The sequence below is a fragment of the Rhododendron vialii genome, chromosome 4a (assembly GCF_030253575.1).
Source record: "Rhododendron vialii isolate Sample 1 chromosome 4a, ASM3025357v1".
NCBI lineage: Eukaryota > Viridiplantae > Streptophyta > Magnoliopsida > Ericales > Ericaceae > Rhododendron > Rhododendron vialii.
The window spans coordinates 40,569,110-40,587,084 of NC_080560.1; the positions used below are offsets into that span (position 1 = coordinate 40,569,110).

Consider the following 17,975-nt stretch of genomic DNA (forward strand, 5'->3'; position numbering starts at 1 on the left):
ATATGTCTTCATTTTTGTCCGGTTGAGGCAAGAAATTAAATTAATTTGGATTTCAATATCTTATATACACTATTTGGCAAAATCAGAATAGACAGCGACGGCGTCGTACCATTACTAACGTGAAAAAAGAAGAAGAAGAAGAAGAAAGTTTTTACGCGTATTTCTGACAAGTTTTTTTACGCGTATTTTTTCGCGTATTTCAGTGACGATTGAAAGAAAAAGATAGAGTAGTTTATTGCGGGTGTGCATAATTTTTTCTCGAGAAAATTGCCAAGAAAGTTTTTCCCTCCTTTCCTTCGGAAAATGGTTCGATTTCCGCTGCTTTCAGTCATCTCCTTGTTGTCAAACTATTCGATTATAATATACGAATCCTCAAGCCCGTCGATCAACCCATCTAAAGTCAAGCAGGTTTCATGGAGCCCCAGGTACTATGTGAACAAGGGGTGCAAACGAGCCGAGCTTCATCGCGTTCGAGCTCCTAAATGAGCCTAAAACTCGAATTTAAACCTTAACGAGCAGAGCCAAGCCTGGCTAATTTACTCAACGAGCGTCTTGTAAGCCGAGCTTTTGAGTATCAAGCTCGCCTCGTTTAGTAAACGAGCCTAAAACTCGAGCTCGGCTCTTTTAGTTAATGAGCCGAGCCGAAACTAGCTGAGCCATAGGTTCCTTTGCAGCCCTAACTTCTTTTTTTTTTTTTTGATCCGCGCCCTAACTTCAACTACTGTGATTTCCTCTAAACCCCATTTTTTCCCTGTTTGGTTTACTCGAATTGAAACTCTCGTGGATTATGTTTATCACGTTTTTAAATCGGGATACATATCGTGAATCATTTTTTAAAATTTCCCTTCCCGAATCCTATTGCGATAAGTATCGTGTATTATCGTAACATATGCCAGCAGAAGCTAATATATTAAAAGTTAATTATACATAGTTACAAGCTAAAAATCTGCTTTATATGTGGAACTGAAACATAAGTGTTTCTTATAGGAATAGTGAGTTTTTGGAATGAAAAATTTTAAGTCTCCCGAGTGGGGTCTACAACATTTAGAGTCGAGGGAAGAGAACAAGAGTCTCATCTGATTCATGCAAAATATGTTCTTTCTTCTATACGAGCCCCTAGTAAATTGAGTATTGGTTTTCTTCAAATAGTTTGAAGGTCATCATAATTAGATCAAAGATTTAGAATGTGTTCGAGATTATGCTTCTTAAAATATGGTATGACCGAAAAAGTAATAGTAAGGTACATACCGAATCAGGATACGCTAATATATCGTAGGATACGTCATGGTATCGAATGATTTTTATACAAGGATACGGGATGAGATGCATATTGTTTTTGGAAGGAAACGATACGAATCGTAGCACATGTATCCCATATCGTAGGATTTTAACAACCAATTCCCACTAACTAACTCAGTTCAATTGGATGGTTTTGCAGAGCTTTTGTGTACGAGGGTTTTCTGACAGACCAAGAGTGCAATCATTTGATATCTCTTGTGAGTCTTATTATTATGATTCTTCTCAATTTCTATGTAAGTTGGAAGTACTTGGTTGACTCTTAGCCATATATTTGTAACTAGGCGAAAACATTGATGTGCATACCGTATACAGCCATTGGTAAAGCAGTCAGAATAATGCGTTACTGATATTGTAAAAAGTCGTGACAAATGAGTCTTTTAAGTACATAACAACTTGAACTATAGGAAATCGTTATAAAACGAACCATAAAAAATGCACAACACATGAACCACCAAAACTAACCATAAGTATATATTATTTTATTTTTTGTGGATGGTGGATACACTCATGCATAACTATCAAAAAAACATGTGTAACATAGAAGACAAAAAATGATACTTACCATTTCTATGGTAATATTATGTGTACCATATCTTTTTCATACAGTTAGTAGTTCAAATTCATATTTCGTTAGTTCGACATCAATTTGGACTTAGGTTGTGGGAGCTTTATCACGACGTATAAGAACTGAAAATTAATAGGAGTTATTTGAAATATGTTGATGATGGTCTGTATACAAGGAACCATGAGAAGAATACATATTTTCTACCTACAGTCCATTTTCGGCTCGAGTATACAAGTTATAGCTAAACCACTTAGATCTTTGTAATAGTGGTGATATGTATTGTGTTTGGATTTTGGGAATGTACTAGGCAAAATCAGAGCTGAAAAGATCAGCCGTTACTGATAATGAGTCTGGAGAGGGCAAGCTCAGCAAGGTTCAAACAAGCTCTGAGATGTTCATCCCTAAGGGAAAGGTTTGATGATTGTGCACTGTTATCTGAGTTTTATTTCTGTTGTTGTATACACGTGGAATTTGTTATGTGTTTGTCATTGCATCTTACCCCGAATCATTCTTTTGGCCTAGCCTCTTTCCTATTAAAATCTCCAAGTACTTTGCTCCCCGCTATGGTGGTTATGGTTGTCTGTTTTGTTACAAACAGTTAGCTAGGTGGTGGTGTTGTTATGCTAGCATGTAGCAGGTGTTGGCTGGGAGTGGTGTTTGCTCCTGGTTGCTTTTGTTTTGTTTTCCCTGTATTCGGCACTATGGTGTGGTGTTGTTCCTTTTGTAGTAGTTAGTAGGTTAGGTCCTCTTTATGATGTTTTGTTGATCTTGTATCTGTGTTTTGGTGCTACAAAATTAACCTAACCAAAAAAAGAGAAGCTGAAAGAAACTTTGAAATAAGGGGAACTGGTTGTGCGTTAGATAGCTGACAGCCAGAATGTAAAAAGCCCGTCAGATCTTTATGCAATGAATCCAAATATGATAACGAGACATGCTAGGGTGTTAGGTTTGTGTGAACAAGTGGCCCTTGACAAAGCTCAATGGAGGAAAAGGATTCATGTAGCCGACCCTAAGTGATTGGGACATAAGGCTCGGTTTTGGTTTGGTAAGTCTATGATGGAAGAAGATTTGATATATAACATTTACTGAAGCTCCTTAGAAGCATTGGCTTCAAGATTTGATCAAGAGGTGGTTATGGAGTATGGTATTATTCATCACATTCCAATAAAAAGGATCCCCAATAAAAAATCTCTTATTTCTCAATACACTCTCATGATACTTTCATTTCCCTCCAACAAAATTTGATATCCCCTCAAGAATTTGATGATCACTTGTTAATCTGTTGTTGAATGTATATTGATCTTATCTTGAAGGTACTGTCAATAACTTTCCAGAGGCACAAATTTTGTGAATAGAAATTGGGTTTTGTGAAAGTTATATGCATTTTGATAAAATGAAAAAGAAGAAGTGAAAATGGAACATATAGGATATGGTTGAGTAGTTTGATTCTGTAAAATAGACAAATAGAGCTTGATTGGAGATGCTCGGCTAGGCTGAAGATGACAAATGGATGCTGCTTGTGTATAGTAGAATCAAAGGTATTAAATTTGAGAGAGAGAGAGAGAGAGAGAGAGAGAGAGAGAGAGAGAGAGGAACCTTTTAGTTGAACAGCGAGGGCGAAACATCAAATGAATGTCATCTTTTCATTCCAATTTTATGGGACTACGTATCTGTTGCTCATGTTTCATTCATTCTAGACCATTTGAACCTATGATGGAGATCACATAAGGCCAAACCCCTAGACGCCCTCGTGTTGCTTTCTTACGCTGGCCTTCTGGCATCAACCTGACTTTGCATCTTATTCATTACATTCACTTCTATTCTTTCCCGGTATTTCCAGTAATTGCAGAGCCAACACAGTCAACTTCTCTCTCTCTCTCTCTCTCTCTCTCTCTCTCTCTCTCTCTCTCTCTCTCATTTATATTACATGAACGTAGGATCCTATCGTTGCTGGCATAGAGGACAAGATTGCATTGTGGACCTTCTTACCTGAAGGTAAACCAGATACTCTTGTGCTTTACGCTGATAACAGTTGCTTGAAATTGTCTTGTGAGATATGGACTATGGAGTGTCCACGTGGTCTAACTTGTGTGTATTTTCTCAGAAAATGGGGAAGACATGCAAGTTTTGAGATATGAGCAAGGCCAGAGATACGATCCATACTATGATTATTTCGTTGACGAGATAAATATTGCAGAGGGTGGACATCGCATAGCGACTGTGCTTTTGTATCTTAGCAACGTGGCAAAAGGTGGCGAAACAGTGTTCCCTGCGGCAGAGGTTCGTTCAAAATTCTTACGGAGTTCAGTATAATGCGCCTGATATCATGACATACATTGACCATCCAACTAACTCAACATTTAAGAATTACAAACTCTTGTATCCTGGGATTCTGTTTGCTTAGACATAAAGTATTCCTGTTAAAGAGCAAACAAAGTTTGATATGGACAGAAGACATTGTAATAAAGAGTTAGTTTTGCTTGAGATCCTTGTGATTGGTTCGGTTAAAGCTCGTTTGAGATCATCTCACATGATGAACAAGCGAACATATGTTTGACTCGTTTATCAACCTTATTAATCCCACACATGTGCAGCTTGCCCTCTTTTTGTATTGCCCACTGCTGGCTGAGCAATGATCTAAATATTGCCTACCACCTTATTGCTTTGTTATTGTCTGAAACATTAAGCATTTCTCTGTTCATTCCAGTTAGAAGCTGGAATCTTCAGCTTGCTGGTTGTTTAAGTAGTCAATCCGTGGTAGATTCTTTTTGGGTGATTTCTGCTCAAGTCTTGATTTGTGGTTTCTGGGTGTACAGTCCCCAAATATGCATTATGATTGTTATTCGTAAACTTGACAGAAGTCCCCTCACCACATATCTTCTACATCAGATGATGATTTGTCCGGGTGTGCAAAGAAAGGTATTTCGGGTGAGTCACTTCAACCAAACACAAATCCTTTAAGTAATTCAAAACTTCATTTTCAAATACGACATTTCCCTCACCCACCCCGTTTGAAATGCACAGTGAAACCACGAAAAGGCGATGCACTCCTTTTCTTCAGTCTTTACCCAAATGCCATTCCGGATCCTAGCAGTGTCCTTGGAGGATGCCCGGTAATTGAAGGTGAGAAGTGGTTGGCTACAAAGTGGATCCACGACAAGACTCTGGGTTCCGCCGGTGATGATTGCATAGATGAGAATGAGAATTGTGAGAGATGGGCTGCTTCGGGAGAGTGCTCCAGGTATCCAGAGTACATGGTGGGAACTCCAAAAAGTCCAGGATACTGTAGGAGGAGCTGTCAGTTATGTTAATCTCTGCTTTCGAGGTACCAAATGGGGGGGGGGGGAGAACAAAAAGGTTTGGTTATTCCATGGTTTATTGGTAAAACAAACTTCGCTTCTCTCATAACACATACTTTTATTCAGTTTGAGATGTTACTGGTCATTGCTGCAACGTGGATATTGAGATGGTACAGTCAGAGGTTTATGGCAATGAAACTTGGATACAGAGGGGCTTTTATCTTTGTTAGGGGAAGTTGCCGCATTTTTACTAGCTACTTCCTATTTTCATTGTTGTTAAGAGGAAAGACGAGTCTCATGTTTTCATTGTAAAAATCTTGGAATCATCTGACTTCTATTTTCAATCGATTTGAATTTGTTCATTGGCCTGGATGATAGAAACTTATTTTGCATCTATGATTATCACGGTATCACCTTAGAAGTTAGCTATGATTCTATGAACGTGCTAGTTTTTTCATTTATCGCAAGTTGGTTTTCAATTGAATGCTGTCGTATCAGAGTGGATTTTTCTTTTATTGCCACAAAAGAAAGGAGTTGATTTTCCTTGTTTGTGCAAAAAGTGCACCTCGTTATTTATGATTCCGGGCTTTCATTTTGTTTACTCTTCCATCTGAGTTTTGAGCGGGATGGAAGGGAGTGTTCTAGTTCATTGCTCTGGATGACATCTCCGTCTATTGTCAATAGAGCCACGATGGGGATGGTATCAGAGTTGAGCTTAGGAGGAGGCGATTGAGACGAGACATTTTATTTCTTACCGTTTGATTTTTCATTGTCTGTGCAAAAAGTGCACCTCGTTATTTAGGATTTTGGTGGAATATATTCATTTGTTTACTTCTCCATGTGTCGCCATATGATACGAACCGAATACTTCAATGGAAGACAACAAATCCTTAAAATGTACAACGGGCCTGCAACGGGGCACCGTCCAATCCCTTTTCTAGGTTTGAATGCAAGCCCAATTCCTTTGTCGAATTAGAATGCTTGCTTAGCTACTTGTTTTTGTGGAATGAATCATTGACAAAGGTCTAATGTGAAGCAAAGCTCTTAAACAAATACTACTCTACGTGATCAGATTGATTCTCTTATATCTAACGCAATGTATTACACAGTTTTAGGCATCCTGGCAGGCACATGTTATTCTTAACTTTTGACAAACTTTTTTTTTTTTTTCAGACGATAGGATGTTAGGAGGGGTTAGTGGTTAGTATGACAGGGAGCCGAGCACCTCTCCATGAGGACTCAAATTGAGAATCTCTCGCTTAGAACAGAGAGAATGATGAACTGACCTCACTAGCCGTAGTGTCCGTGACATCCAATTCAAAACTGAAACATTTTGTTGATCCAACCTTGTTCGTTTTGGGGTTTCAAAATTTCTGGGCACGGTCTCCAATAAATTTTCTCTATCTATCTTTCTTCACTCGTTACTCTCAAGAACCTCCCTCAAACCCAGACCGAATAAGACAACGTGTCCAATATATATATATATATATATATATATATATATATATATATATATTTCTCTGTATCTAAAATGTGAAGTAGGCGCGGCCCAAGTGGTAGCGCCTTTGGAGGAGTTACAAGCTCGAGGGCTTAGACCACTAATTAGCTGGTATATGTGGAATGACAGATTATATTCGTCCAAAATATTATTTTTTTGGTTCGACAATCAGATGTGTTCAGGTCAGCTTAAGCGCACCTCGACAAATTTTCTCTTCAATCCGGTCAAAGGCAAGCCATCAATGCCGGAACTAGGAGGTTCACAAATAATTTTTCTGTTACGACCTGACCCCAATAATCGAATCTAGTCAATTATATGGGGAGCAAAATAATCCGTCACGAGACTTTTTTACTACTCTACACTATTGAATCCTCAAGTTAAGCATTCCCGAACTGTATGAGATTTGAAATGAGGCACATGTAGGTGCAAGAGAAGTTAGAAGGGAGATTTCTAACAAGAACAGAATTTCATCACATGTGCATCTTCAGATCCGGACAAAATTCTCCAAGAGAAAATTCAAGAATAAGGCTGATACTATTTCAGCATCCCCGGAATATCACGCGATGTTGCGCTTACGTGACCACTTCCAACCAATTATGTGGTGAAAAATTATGCAGTAGTGACATTGGTGATTGGAAGACAATGAGAGACCCACATCGTGTGGTGAGAATTTTTTATTTACGAAAAGTACTACATGATAATTGCACATGGTACTCCGAGATTATATCCAATAATTGCCCCCATCTCTCTCTCTCTCCCTCTCTTGGAGGAAGCCTGACCACATAAACCAAATAGCATGTGGAAGAAACCATAAAGCTATAGGGACCGACCGGTCCCCTACAGAAATCGTACCGATGGCCGTACCGGGCCGTCTCCGACAATCAGACAGCTGATCCGAGCCGTTCAAAAATCTATAAAAAAAAACGAGGGGCCCCATGTGATCCAAACATCTTTTTTTTTTAGTGTATATACATATATATACGAAAAAATTGGTGTTTGGATTAAGCACCCTACACACATCGGATGACGTTGATTCCCGCAAGGATCCCCTCATTTTTTTTTTAGAATTTTGGACGGCTCGAATCGGCCGTCCAGTGGCCAGAGACAGCCTGGCGTGGACGTCAGTACGATTTTAGTAGGGGACCGGTCGGTCCCTATAGCAGGACTCTGGAAGAAAAGGGGGGAATATTTAGAAGGTAATATATCTCATTCGTCCTTCTTCGTTTGTTATTCCCTTTCGTCCCTATTTTTTGGTCCCACGTCTTATCCCAACCGGATAACAAATTAATTATAACTTTTAATTGATAATACTGGTTATATGCAATATGGATTTTGTTTGATAGATCTCAATAAGCTCTTTCGAACGATGTTTTCAAAACTACCTAAAAGATTATAAATTGCAAGAGATAATCAATTGAAAAAGGGAATAGAATTTCAAAAGAGACTAAAAAATTGGGACGGAGAGAGTATTATTGAAGCCCAACCAATCAAAATGGTTAAGGAAACATGACAAAGTGGTAAGATTCCAAAGAGAACTCAAAAGAGTACCATTGATGCGACATGTTGGAGGGTAAGTTCAATGAAAAAGGCAAGGATGGAATGAAAGTCTGTGTAATGGCCCTATTGGAGGGTAAGTCCAATGAAAAAGGCAAGGATGGAATGAAAGTCTGTGTAATGGCCCTAAATTATCAGGGCAAAATGGCCCTAAATTATTAGTCCCATGTCCTCTATCAGGGCAGGAGTCCCTCATAGGACAAAAATGGGCTTATCATAGTACTACTTAGTTTCTATGTCTTGATGCGTTCATTATTTTTTCATATAAAAGTTTAGTTGCTCGGACACTAGTTTCTATTCGAACAAACCGTATTCGTCAAAAGATAATTGAATATATGGTCTTACTCTTGACAATTTATTCATGTTCCGACAATTATGAAAAGTCTTTATCTCCTTATCGACGCCTATCAACTTGATTAGTCGAAGATCTTTTAAATGGCTCACGACTTTTGGCCCAATAATCATGATCTTGTTAATGATTACAAGCTTTGTGGTAAGGAATGAGCAAAAGAGAACTTTACAAAAAGAAAGACAACATGATCGAAAAGAAAAACTAAAAGAAAGAAAGAAAAGAAAAAGGAAGAAGAGAAACACCACCACTAAAAATATTTTCTATAATTAACCATATAGGTTAAAGATATATAATTGAGTTGGATAAGGTTGGTTTTGGAAGTGAAAGGACTTGAATATGATGTTTAGGCATGCTAGCTTGCTGAAAATGGCATTCAGACATTAAGGGCTTTTTGGTTACCTATCTTTTTGTTTTCTTCTTATTTTTTGAAGGTCAAATAGTAGAGAAATAATATTGGCACTTTAAAAATTTATGAAGGCACTTCAAAAAATAAAAGAAAGTGACTTTGAAATTATACTGATTATGGAATGTCTGCATCAATTTTTAAAGTGCCAATATCATTTTTCAAATGTATATGTACATTCAGGTATGTATAATAGTTAACTCTAACGGGATATCGTATCAATCATGCGAGAGTCAGCAACATTTAAATCATGTCCAAGAGACAAATGCCAGGTAATGATAATATTCACTTTCGGTAAGATCTGGCCCATGGACCTTTTAGTTGAGGATTTACCCATTTTGTAAGTTACTCACTCGATCCGTCTCTTTTCAAAAGTCCATTATGATTCTGCGTTTCATTTTTAATCGCTTATATCTCTCAATGTATATTTCTAAAAATATGCAAACAGATCTTGTTTAATAGATCTCAATTATTTCTATAAAACACTGATTTTAAAAACATAAAACATAATATACGTCGAGAGATATAAGCAATTGAAAATAACACACAGAATCGTAATGAACCGTATGCGATGAATTTACCGTTCTAATCTTCAGAAACACATAAAACAAAAGCCACTTGAAAAAATTGCATATGGAAGTGCAAGCGTTAGGAGTGATACGATGAAAGGTTTGATTCTTCATGTAGCGTAAAACAAGTTTTATCATTATTCTATTCGACAATTCAAGCTGTTCATTTTGTAAAACGCTATTTATCTCTCTTTTTGGCAAAAAAACTAAAAACAAAAAACAAAAATAAACAAAGTTGATGACAAGAACGTTAGCCTTACAAGTTACAACTCATTGCAAGTCTGAATTATTCGCTTCTCTCCCTCTCGCGCTCATGCTCGCACACGCGGCGCTGGAGGAGGGGGGCCGGGGCCTTATTTTCCTTCGAAAAGTACCGTATGAAGGACACATGACAAGGAGAAGATGCCAAAGAGGATTGAAGACCTATGGTGGGACCAACGACTAAGGGTTAGGCCCCGTTTCAGAACGAATAATAAGTACTTATTTTTTAAGAAGTCAATTTCAAATTCAAAAATAAAGGGTTTAATGAAATCTAAAAATATGCAATATGGATCTTGTTTGAAAGATCTCGATGAGATCTTTAATACGGTGCAAAAAAAAAATCAAAAAATTATTTTTCATTTACATTATTTTTGAGTTTAAAAATGTGAAATAAATATTTATTTTTTAAGAAGGTGTTTTGGAACGGAACCTTAGTTCAATGACAAGACAAGGATGGCATAGAAATTGTTGCATATTAATCAAGCCTTATGTGAGGACACAAAAAAACGGAAGCAGTGTCCTGCTGTGCTCCGTTTGTGGGCCCATTCCGGTCTCGCTCCGATAATTGAAAACGTTTACTTTGTAGAGCTTGTTGAGTAGAACAACTATGCAAAAAATCAGCTTAATTGAATATCATTAAGTGTCTGATTGGAGCCCGTATAACTCTCGGTCCATGGGTTACAATGGATTTGATCCAGTGTTTCGGATCTATTCTTTTCAAGATAAAAAGTTACGATTAGGCACTTAATGATATCTAATTAAGCTGATTTTTTGCATAGTTATTTTACTCGACGAGCACTACAAAGTGAACGTTTCTAATCATTGGAACAAGACCGGGATGGGCCCACAAACAAGGCACAGCAGCACGCTGCTGAGCAGCCCCCTGCTTCCCAAAAAACCCCACCCGGCCAATTAAGGCCAAGAGCGCATTAAGGCTAGCAATGGATGTCATCTCGCCGGTCCGTAGAAATTAGAGTTAATTAGCCCAAAATAAATTAGTTGTCGTACGATAGTGCTTGGAAGAATACTCATAGTAACGTAAAACAAAAATGTGTGGGCTTAACAATTTAGGATTGATATAGAATGAGAGCTGATCAATGAATTGTTCAAGCTTTAGTTTGAAAACGTACTGTAACAATCTTTTATAACAAAATGAACAAGAGCTCAAGTTAAATAATTTTGTTCGTTTACAAACCTGCTACTATCGAATAAATAGAGAAAGAACAAGGAAATAGTAGAAAACAACAGCCACAAAAAAAATATGTCACAATATTAATTATTAATGATATGTGCCAAATATAATTAAAAGTTGGATAAAGATTGTTTTGGCAGTGAAAGGACTTGACTGTGATGTTTGGGCACGCTTGTTGAAAATGGCAATTCAGACATTAAAGGGGACATTAAAGGCCTTTTGGTTACCTTAATTGGAGTAATTAATAGTTTTTCTTTTCTTTTTTTAATGCGAATCAATAGAAAAATGTATATCCGCGTATATCACAGGAATTATGACGGCATATTATCTCGACTATGTGAGAGTCTGCAAGAACTAAATGAAGTTCAATATACAATAACCTAAAAAAAAAATTTCCATACGAACAAGAAATAAACCAAATACAAACTAATAATCAATCATCGCTTTCGACAAGATTTGACCCAATAACCTTTTAGTAAGGGTGCACGAAGGTGGCCAACTTCGTATGTTTGCTTATTTTCTCGCCCTTAGGGCCTGTTTGGATGCCACGATAGAAGGGTGTATTGTAATATACACCCTTCTAATACGTGGGCCCTCTTCTATGGCGTGCTTTGGCAAGCCAAAAAACGGGGGATATCTTAATACCCCCTCCTCCATAATCCCCCCTAATACGCCCTAAGGGGGGCTTACACATGGCTAGGGTGAGAGCCGGCTATGTGGAATCCCTCCTTATAATACCCCATTTTTCTTCCATTCAACTACAAAACAACCTTATCCCTCCATTTTATATCTCATCCAAACCAAGTATTATTTAATCACCCCGTCACATCAATGTGGACCCATCCTTCTTACATAATACCCCTTATTATCCAATCCCTCCTTCATACATAATACCTCCAAACCTAATACCTCATCCAAACGAGCCCAAACGCAATAGTAATTTGCACATTGAATATTTCCTTTGGAGGAGACTGGTCCTGTCCAATTATTGTTATGGTCAAGTCCATTCCACTTTTTTATTTTCCAAAAGTAGGAGTAATAAATCATTCATGCTGAAAATCAATTCCATCGGACTTTGTTTTCGAATATGCACAAATCATATTTGTGCAAGTAAAAGACAGACCCAGGGCTCTGTTGACTCCATGGCACAGCAGCCCCTATCCACCCCTTAGAATGGCAACATTTTGGGAAAAGAAAATTCTTACCCTTTTTATTTGCAATTCTATGGAGTAAAAATGTGATTATGAGAGCTTTAAAAACAAAATTTAATTATGTCTCTTTAGAATAATATAATTAGAATAATAAAATCTTCGCACCGGTACAAAAAAATTGAAAATTAAAATACTTAATTTTTTAACGATATTTTTTAATATATAAACAATCTCTAAAAAATTAAGTGCTCAAATTTTCACTTCATTTGAACAAATGAAAAGATCTTGTTATTCTGATCATATTATTCTAAATAGTTATAATTAATTTTTGTCTCTAGAACTCTCATAATTAAGTATCTGCTCTTAATTTAAGACCATGTGGAGTAGAAACGTGATTATAAGATCCTTAGAGATAAAATTTAATTATGTCTCTTTAGAATAATATAATTAGAATAATAAGATCTTCGCACCGGTTCAAACGGATTGAAAATTGGAGTACTTAATTTTTTAAGACTGTTTATATATTAAAAAATCTGGTTAAAAAATTAAATGCTCCAATTTTAAATCCGTTTGAACCGGTGCGAAGATTTTATTATTCTGATCATATTTTTCTAAAGATACATAATTAAATTTTATCTTTAGAGCTTTTATAATTATGCTTCTGCTTTATAAAATTGCAAATAAAGAGGATAAATATTCTTTTTTCCCAAAACGTTGCCCTTAGGTGGGTAGGGGCTGCCATGCCATGGAGGCGGCAGAGCCTCGCGTCTGTAGAATGCAGTGTAAAAGTTTCAAACAATAATTGGCCCTTTTTTCCCTCACACAACTATGATTGTTCGTATATCAAATTTTATGATATCAAAACCAAATCAATTTTCGGCATGAATATTTTTTTTTGATGATTTCTACAAAATAAACGATTTCAACTACTTGTATACCTCCGTAATGTATCTCAACCAATTTAAACGGGAGAGGACTAGATCATAGAATAACTGGACAGGATCTAGTCTCCATCGCGGAATAGTGAAATACTATGCTGCGAAAAAAAGATAGCACACTCCATATATCCATTTTTGTTTGTTCATTTCTACTATTCAACACACCTTATAAAATTGTATTTATAGTTTAATACGAATCTCTGAAATATGTAAAATGAATATTATTTGATAAATTTTTATTAATTTTATTACTCAAAATTTTCCAAATCAATTTATTACTCCTAAAAAGTTCAAAACTTTACTCGAATGCTGAATATAGACCGACTAGTATCAAAGATAGGGGAGTGAATTAAAAAAAGTTGGTGATAAAAAAAAAAAAAAAAAAAGTCGGCAGTGGACTCCACTTTTGTGCTTCGCAAACCCCCAAAAGCCATTAAAATCGGACATCGCTATCCATCTCCTCTCTCTCTCTCCCCTCTTTGCCATATTTAAATTCACCAAATCCCTTCCTATAGCATTTACTCCTACAACCATTCTGATTGTGAAAATATTCCCCACAAGATCTGCTATACCATCAGCTCCCAAGCTCTTATTGGGCGAGACAGCTAAGAATCCAGAGAGTCCTCTCTACTGTTTTTAGAGAGAGAGAGAGAGAGAGAGAGAAGCACAGAGAGCATGGAGATGTGCCAGATGCGGGTACAAGTTTTTGAGTACAAACAATCATTATTCCGTGAGGTAGAAATTCACAAAGCATTCAAACTCATATCTTTGCAAAACATAGCATATGGGTTTGTTAGATTTTTTCCTTTTTTTTTCCCTTTTTCTCCGTATGTTGAAATTTCCTCTTATGTCCTGCGATTTGGGTTCGTTTGATAATTGAGTACAGAAAATCTTTAATCCTCACGGTAGCGGGTATAATATCTAACACTCAAACGTATGTCTATGAATTTCGAGCACCCCAGCGTCGTGCACTCCACTAGTATCCTTTATCGGCTGGTTGCTCTCTAATGGTTTCTTTGCATGTGCTAGAGTGGTTTTGTTCAAGTATGGTTTCTCTACTGTGTAGCATCCGAGCTGTTGATATCTGTATCATGGATTGCCCAAAGGACGGTTCGGATGTTGCACAACACCGTCCCCGATTCCATTTTTTTTTTAATTTTCCTTATGTTCTGAACGTATCCCTATAAGTTCTGCTTCTTGTACTTTATATAGTTATTATCAATGAATTTCTTACTCTACCAAGAAAACAAAATGGAAAATTTCTGTTTCTGTTTTTTTTTCTTTTTTGGGCTGTTTCGTGATTTGGGTGTTTTCTGATTTTTCTGAGTTTTGTTTGTTTGGATTTGAAGGGGACTTTGGATGCTCAATTTACACAGCTCCAGCAGCTGCAGGATGAGAGTAACCCTGATTTTGTGGCTGAAGTTGTCTCTCTCTTCTTTGAAGATTGTGAAAAGATTCTCAATGATCTCACCAGAGCTCTGTGAGGAACCCTTGACTGTTTTTGTTTTCCTTTTCTTGTTTTGGTAACAGAGATGATGAAGAGTTGGAAAAACCGCTCATCATTTTCATTTTGTGGGGAAGCAAAGTTTGGAAAGGAATCATCTCTATGGGTTTAAAAATACACTTTTCAGAAACAGTTTGCTGAACAAATTTTATTTATTTTTTCTGAGAAATAAAACTAGAAAGTTAAAATGATAACAAAATGAAATCTTTCTGCTGTCCAAGATGTGGGTTGGTTTTTTCAGACAAAAAACGAAGGGTTTTTTTGAAAAAGTTTGCCAATTTTGTGACCCTTTTAATTATGTCCTTGTACAGAGAGCAGAAATGTATAGATTTCAAAAAGATTGATGCCCACGTTCACCAGTTGAAGGGTAGCAGTTCCAGGTACATATACTCAGGAATGCATATGTGTGTGTGTATATAGACAAACATGTATTTCCGCATAAATGGATATGGATTTTGCGCCCTTCTCCAGACCCACGGGGACGTCGGGAGTGGTATATTGTTCACCCATCAAAAGAGTGGGCGAAGATTACCAACATTTTTTGTGGAGCCCCACCCCGAATCCCACGTCGATGACCAGAACTGCTCATTACGTAGAGCTTGATTTTAGGGCTTTTCCTGCAAAACATTAGCTCGAGCGGGTATGGTTATGTGCTTGATCGAATAATACTTGCCTTGCCCATCCACTAGACAAGGAAGTGGCCATTTGAGCTTTGAAATCAGTTTCTTGCTTAATGGAAAGGTTGAGAAATGGATTATTCGTTTCATCGGATTCAAAGCTTTACTTAAACATTCATTCCACAAACAAGCAAAGCCTAACTAGAGAATCTTACTGTGTCAGAACAGAGCTCATTGAAAAATGAGGAGTGGTTTGTAAATAAATAGATCTGAAATAAATAAATAAAATATTACCGAAACATATTGCTTTTATTTGCTGGTCTTAGTCTATAATGTGTTGATCAGAATGAAATGGATTGTTTTCACAGCGTAGGTGCGCAGAAGGTTAAAAATGCATGCATTACCTTTCGCAACTGTTGTGAGGAACAGAACATCGAAGGGTAAGTTCGTTTTGTTTTTTGTTTTTTTCCTTCTCTGTTTCCGTTTTCAGTTTCCCAATTAGTTTGTATCTGAGAATTTGTTAGGATTCTTGTTTTCCGAATTAATCGTGTTCAATTAATCTGAAAATCGGAACTAGAAGCCGTTAACTTGCAATCGTGCATGAACCTTGGAAATTTGCTTGAGCTTATGATCATTTTCGGGTGCATATAGGTGCTTCACCTGCCTGCAACTTGTGAAACAGGAGTACTTGCTTGTGAAAAACAAGCTCGAAACTTTATTGCGGGTAATTACATTCAGTTGCTTTCTTGAAATTCACTCTCCGCTTATTACCTAAGAAACCTACCTCAAAACCTTTATAAATAAACAACACTCTCGTGGGCGTGCTGTCAATAGTAATAGTCGTCTTTTTTTTTTTGGAATTTGCAGATGGAGCAACAAATTCTGGCTGCTGGTGGGGCAATTCCTATGATTGAATGAGTGTCTCTGAGCTTACAAAAAACTAGAGGCAGAAGTATGTAAAATTAGGTGGTGTTTTTTCAGAGGTTTTTGTGAGTTTGTATTTTTACCAATTCACCTAATATATTGTATAAGCTACTTAATTAGCTTGTGCTTTGTATCAGTTTTAACCAAAAAGAGATGGTAAATTAGCCTTTTGGTGGACCTAATTCGCTCTATGAATGTTGTCCTTTCACCTTTTTGTTGTATGATGATCAATGGAAAATTCTACTTCTTGTGATTCCCATTGTTTTACTCCTCTGTCTGTGTGCGTGCAGTAGTGGAGAACGCGTAGGTACTCTTACCTTGTTTGGAGATACGGTATTTCCGTTGACCTTCAGCGTATAGGTACATAACATTAACCAAAGTAAGACAACAAATATTACAAATGGTGTAAGAAAAAACCCAATTTTTTTTTTCTCGGCAAAGAGAGAATTTTATTGACTCGAAAAGGGTACATCGAAAGAGAAACTCACTAAGCAAACACGCTTACCGAGTGAAGAAAAAACCCAAATTGCACAACATTCATACCCTAAAATGGCCTAGTAACTTTACCAAAAGTAAACATAATATCATCACCATCATATGATGCATAATATGTTTCCAAATAGCATTGTTACACTTTTGAAGTCACTTATTTGACCGTATCTTCTGTCATTACCATCATCATATAATGGTAATAACTATTTATCATGTATTTATCATGAAAAGGCATTTCATTTTAACATCGGCACCTTAGTCACATATAAATATCTCTGAGTAGGGCTTTCGTTCGCGCTCTCAATCTTCATTGCATTTCACTGCGAGAGATTTTTAAAAGACGCTTTTATACTCGTGCTCTTATTCACGCATGTGCATATGAGTTATGCGACTTGGATTTCCAGTTGGTTGTCGACGAATTTGAGTGGCAAGTCCTCAAAACACTCAAAGCTACATGTATATGGAACCTTACGTTGTAAGCCTTTAGCATGAAATGATATAAGAGGAGTGAACTACATATTCTAACCGGAGTATGATATACCCAAGGAATAAGGATGTAGTTAGAAACAAATAAGTACTGGTGATCGTCACCCTAACTATTAAAAAGCCTTCTTAACTCTCCTAAATAGTTTTTTGGGTTTAGCGTCAAACTATTTAGATTCGTCACCTATAGATCTAGATTCGTCACCTCTAGATTTTTAATGCAAGAGGACAAGTGGTGGCGGTTGCCATCCCAGTAATATTTTTCTTTTTTGCTTAATGTCAAACTAATGAACCGCCACCTCTGGATTTTTCAACAGAAGAAAAAGGAGATTAAATAAGAACTTTCCAATAGTGATGAATTTTGCGCTATGAGAGCATGTGTACCAGAGTAGGTATTTACATGGTCTTAGGTAAAATAGAGAACAAAAGTGAAAAAAAGTGAACTACATCAGAATAGGTAAACAAGAAGGTAAACTAACTTTGTCAGAAAGCTTCGGTATTTTAAGCGAAGCACTGTACCATAGGTATGTATTAAACAAATATTATTTCTTCTCTCCTCTCTCTCTCTCCTGTCTTTGTTCTCCACTCTCTCTCCTCTATCATTGGGGAATTTGTAATATTTTATAGTATTTTATAAGGATAGAAATGATAATAGAGAGTATTGGTATGGGATTGAGAGAAATTTGAATAGGTAAAATGAAAAAAAATGTACCGTTGAGTAGGTGAAATCCATTTTCATTGGTGTATATGCTCTAAAACACCCTACGAAACAATCCATTGCGTACCAAGGTTTAACTAGTAGTAGTATAAAAGAATCACCAGGGTGAATGGGGAATGGGAAATCCTGCAGTGCAGCCTACACTGCAGGGGCTAT

The 17,975-nt window shown here is 36.9% G+C and overlaps 2 protein-coding genes and 1 long non-coding RNA gene across 4 annotated transcripts; 2 read left to right on the forward strand and 1 right to left on the reverse strand.

The window, feature by feature from the left end:
• The first annotated feature begins 209 nt into the window (after window positions 1–209).
• On the forward strand, window positions 210–5,525 carry LOC131323535 (probable prolyl 4-hydroxylase 4). 2 transcript variants are annotated; one of them, XM_058355376.1, is made up of 8 exons: window positions 210–425; window positions 1,439–1,496; window positions 2,172–2,276; window positions 3,802–3,859; window positions 3,969–4,144; window positions 4,723–4,792; window positions 4,889–5,189; window positions 5,290–5,525. In XM_058355376.1, exons 1-7 carry the CDS (start codon window positions 304–306, stop codon window positions 5,173–5,175), a joined length of 876 nt encoding a protein of 291 aa, XP_058211359.1. In that variant the 5' UTR covers window positions 210–303; the 3' UTR covers window positions 5,176–5,189; window positions 5,290–5,525. The 2 variants fall into 2 exon arrangements, with proteins under 2 accessions (XP_058211359.1, XP_058211358.1); XM_058355375.1 differs by having other exon boundaries at window positions 211–425; window positions 4,889–5,525.
• LOC131323536 (uncharacterized) lies at window positions 1,225–2,165 on the reverse strand. Its single transcript, XR_009199208.1, has 2 exons — window positions 1,758–2,165; window positions 1,225–1,528 (listed from the first exon to the last, which is right to left on the reverse strand). It is a non-coding gene; the product is annotated as an uncharacterized LOC131323536 (long non-coding RNA).
• Window positions 5,526–13,521: 7,996 nt separating the features above from the next.
• LOC131323123 (histidine-containing phosphotransfer protein 1-like) lies at window positions 13,522–16,379 on the forward strand. The gene is made up of 6 exons (XM_058354759.1): window positions 13,522–13,816; window positions 14,431–14,561; window positions 14,897–14,965; window positions 15,571–15,642; window positions 15,854–15,926; window positions 16,070–16,379. The coding sequence occupies exons 1-6, from the start codon at window positions 13,757–13,759 to the stop codon at window positions 16,118–16,120; spliced, it is 456 nt and encodes a 151-aa protein (XP_058210742.1). The 5' UTR covers window positions 13,522–13,756; the 3' UTR covers window positions 16,121–16,379.
• Window positions 16,380–17,975: the final 1,596 nt, after the last annotated feature.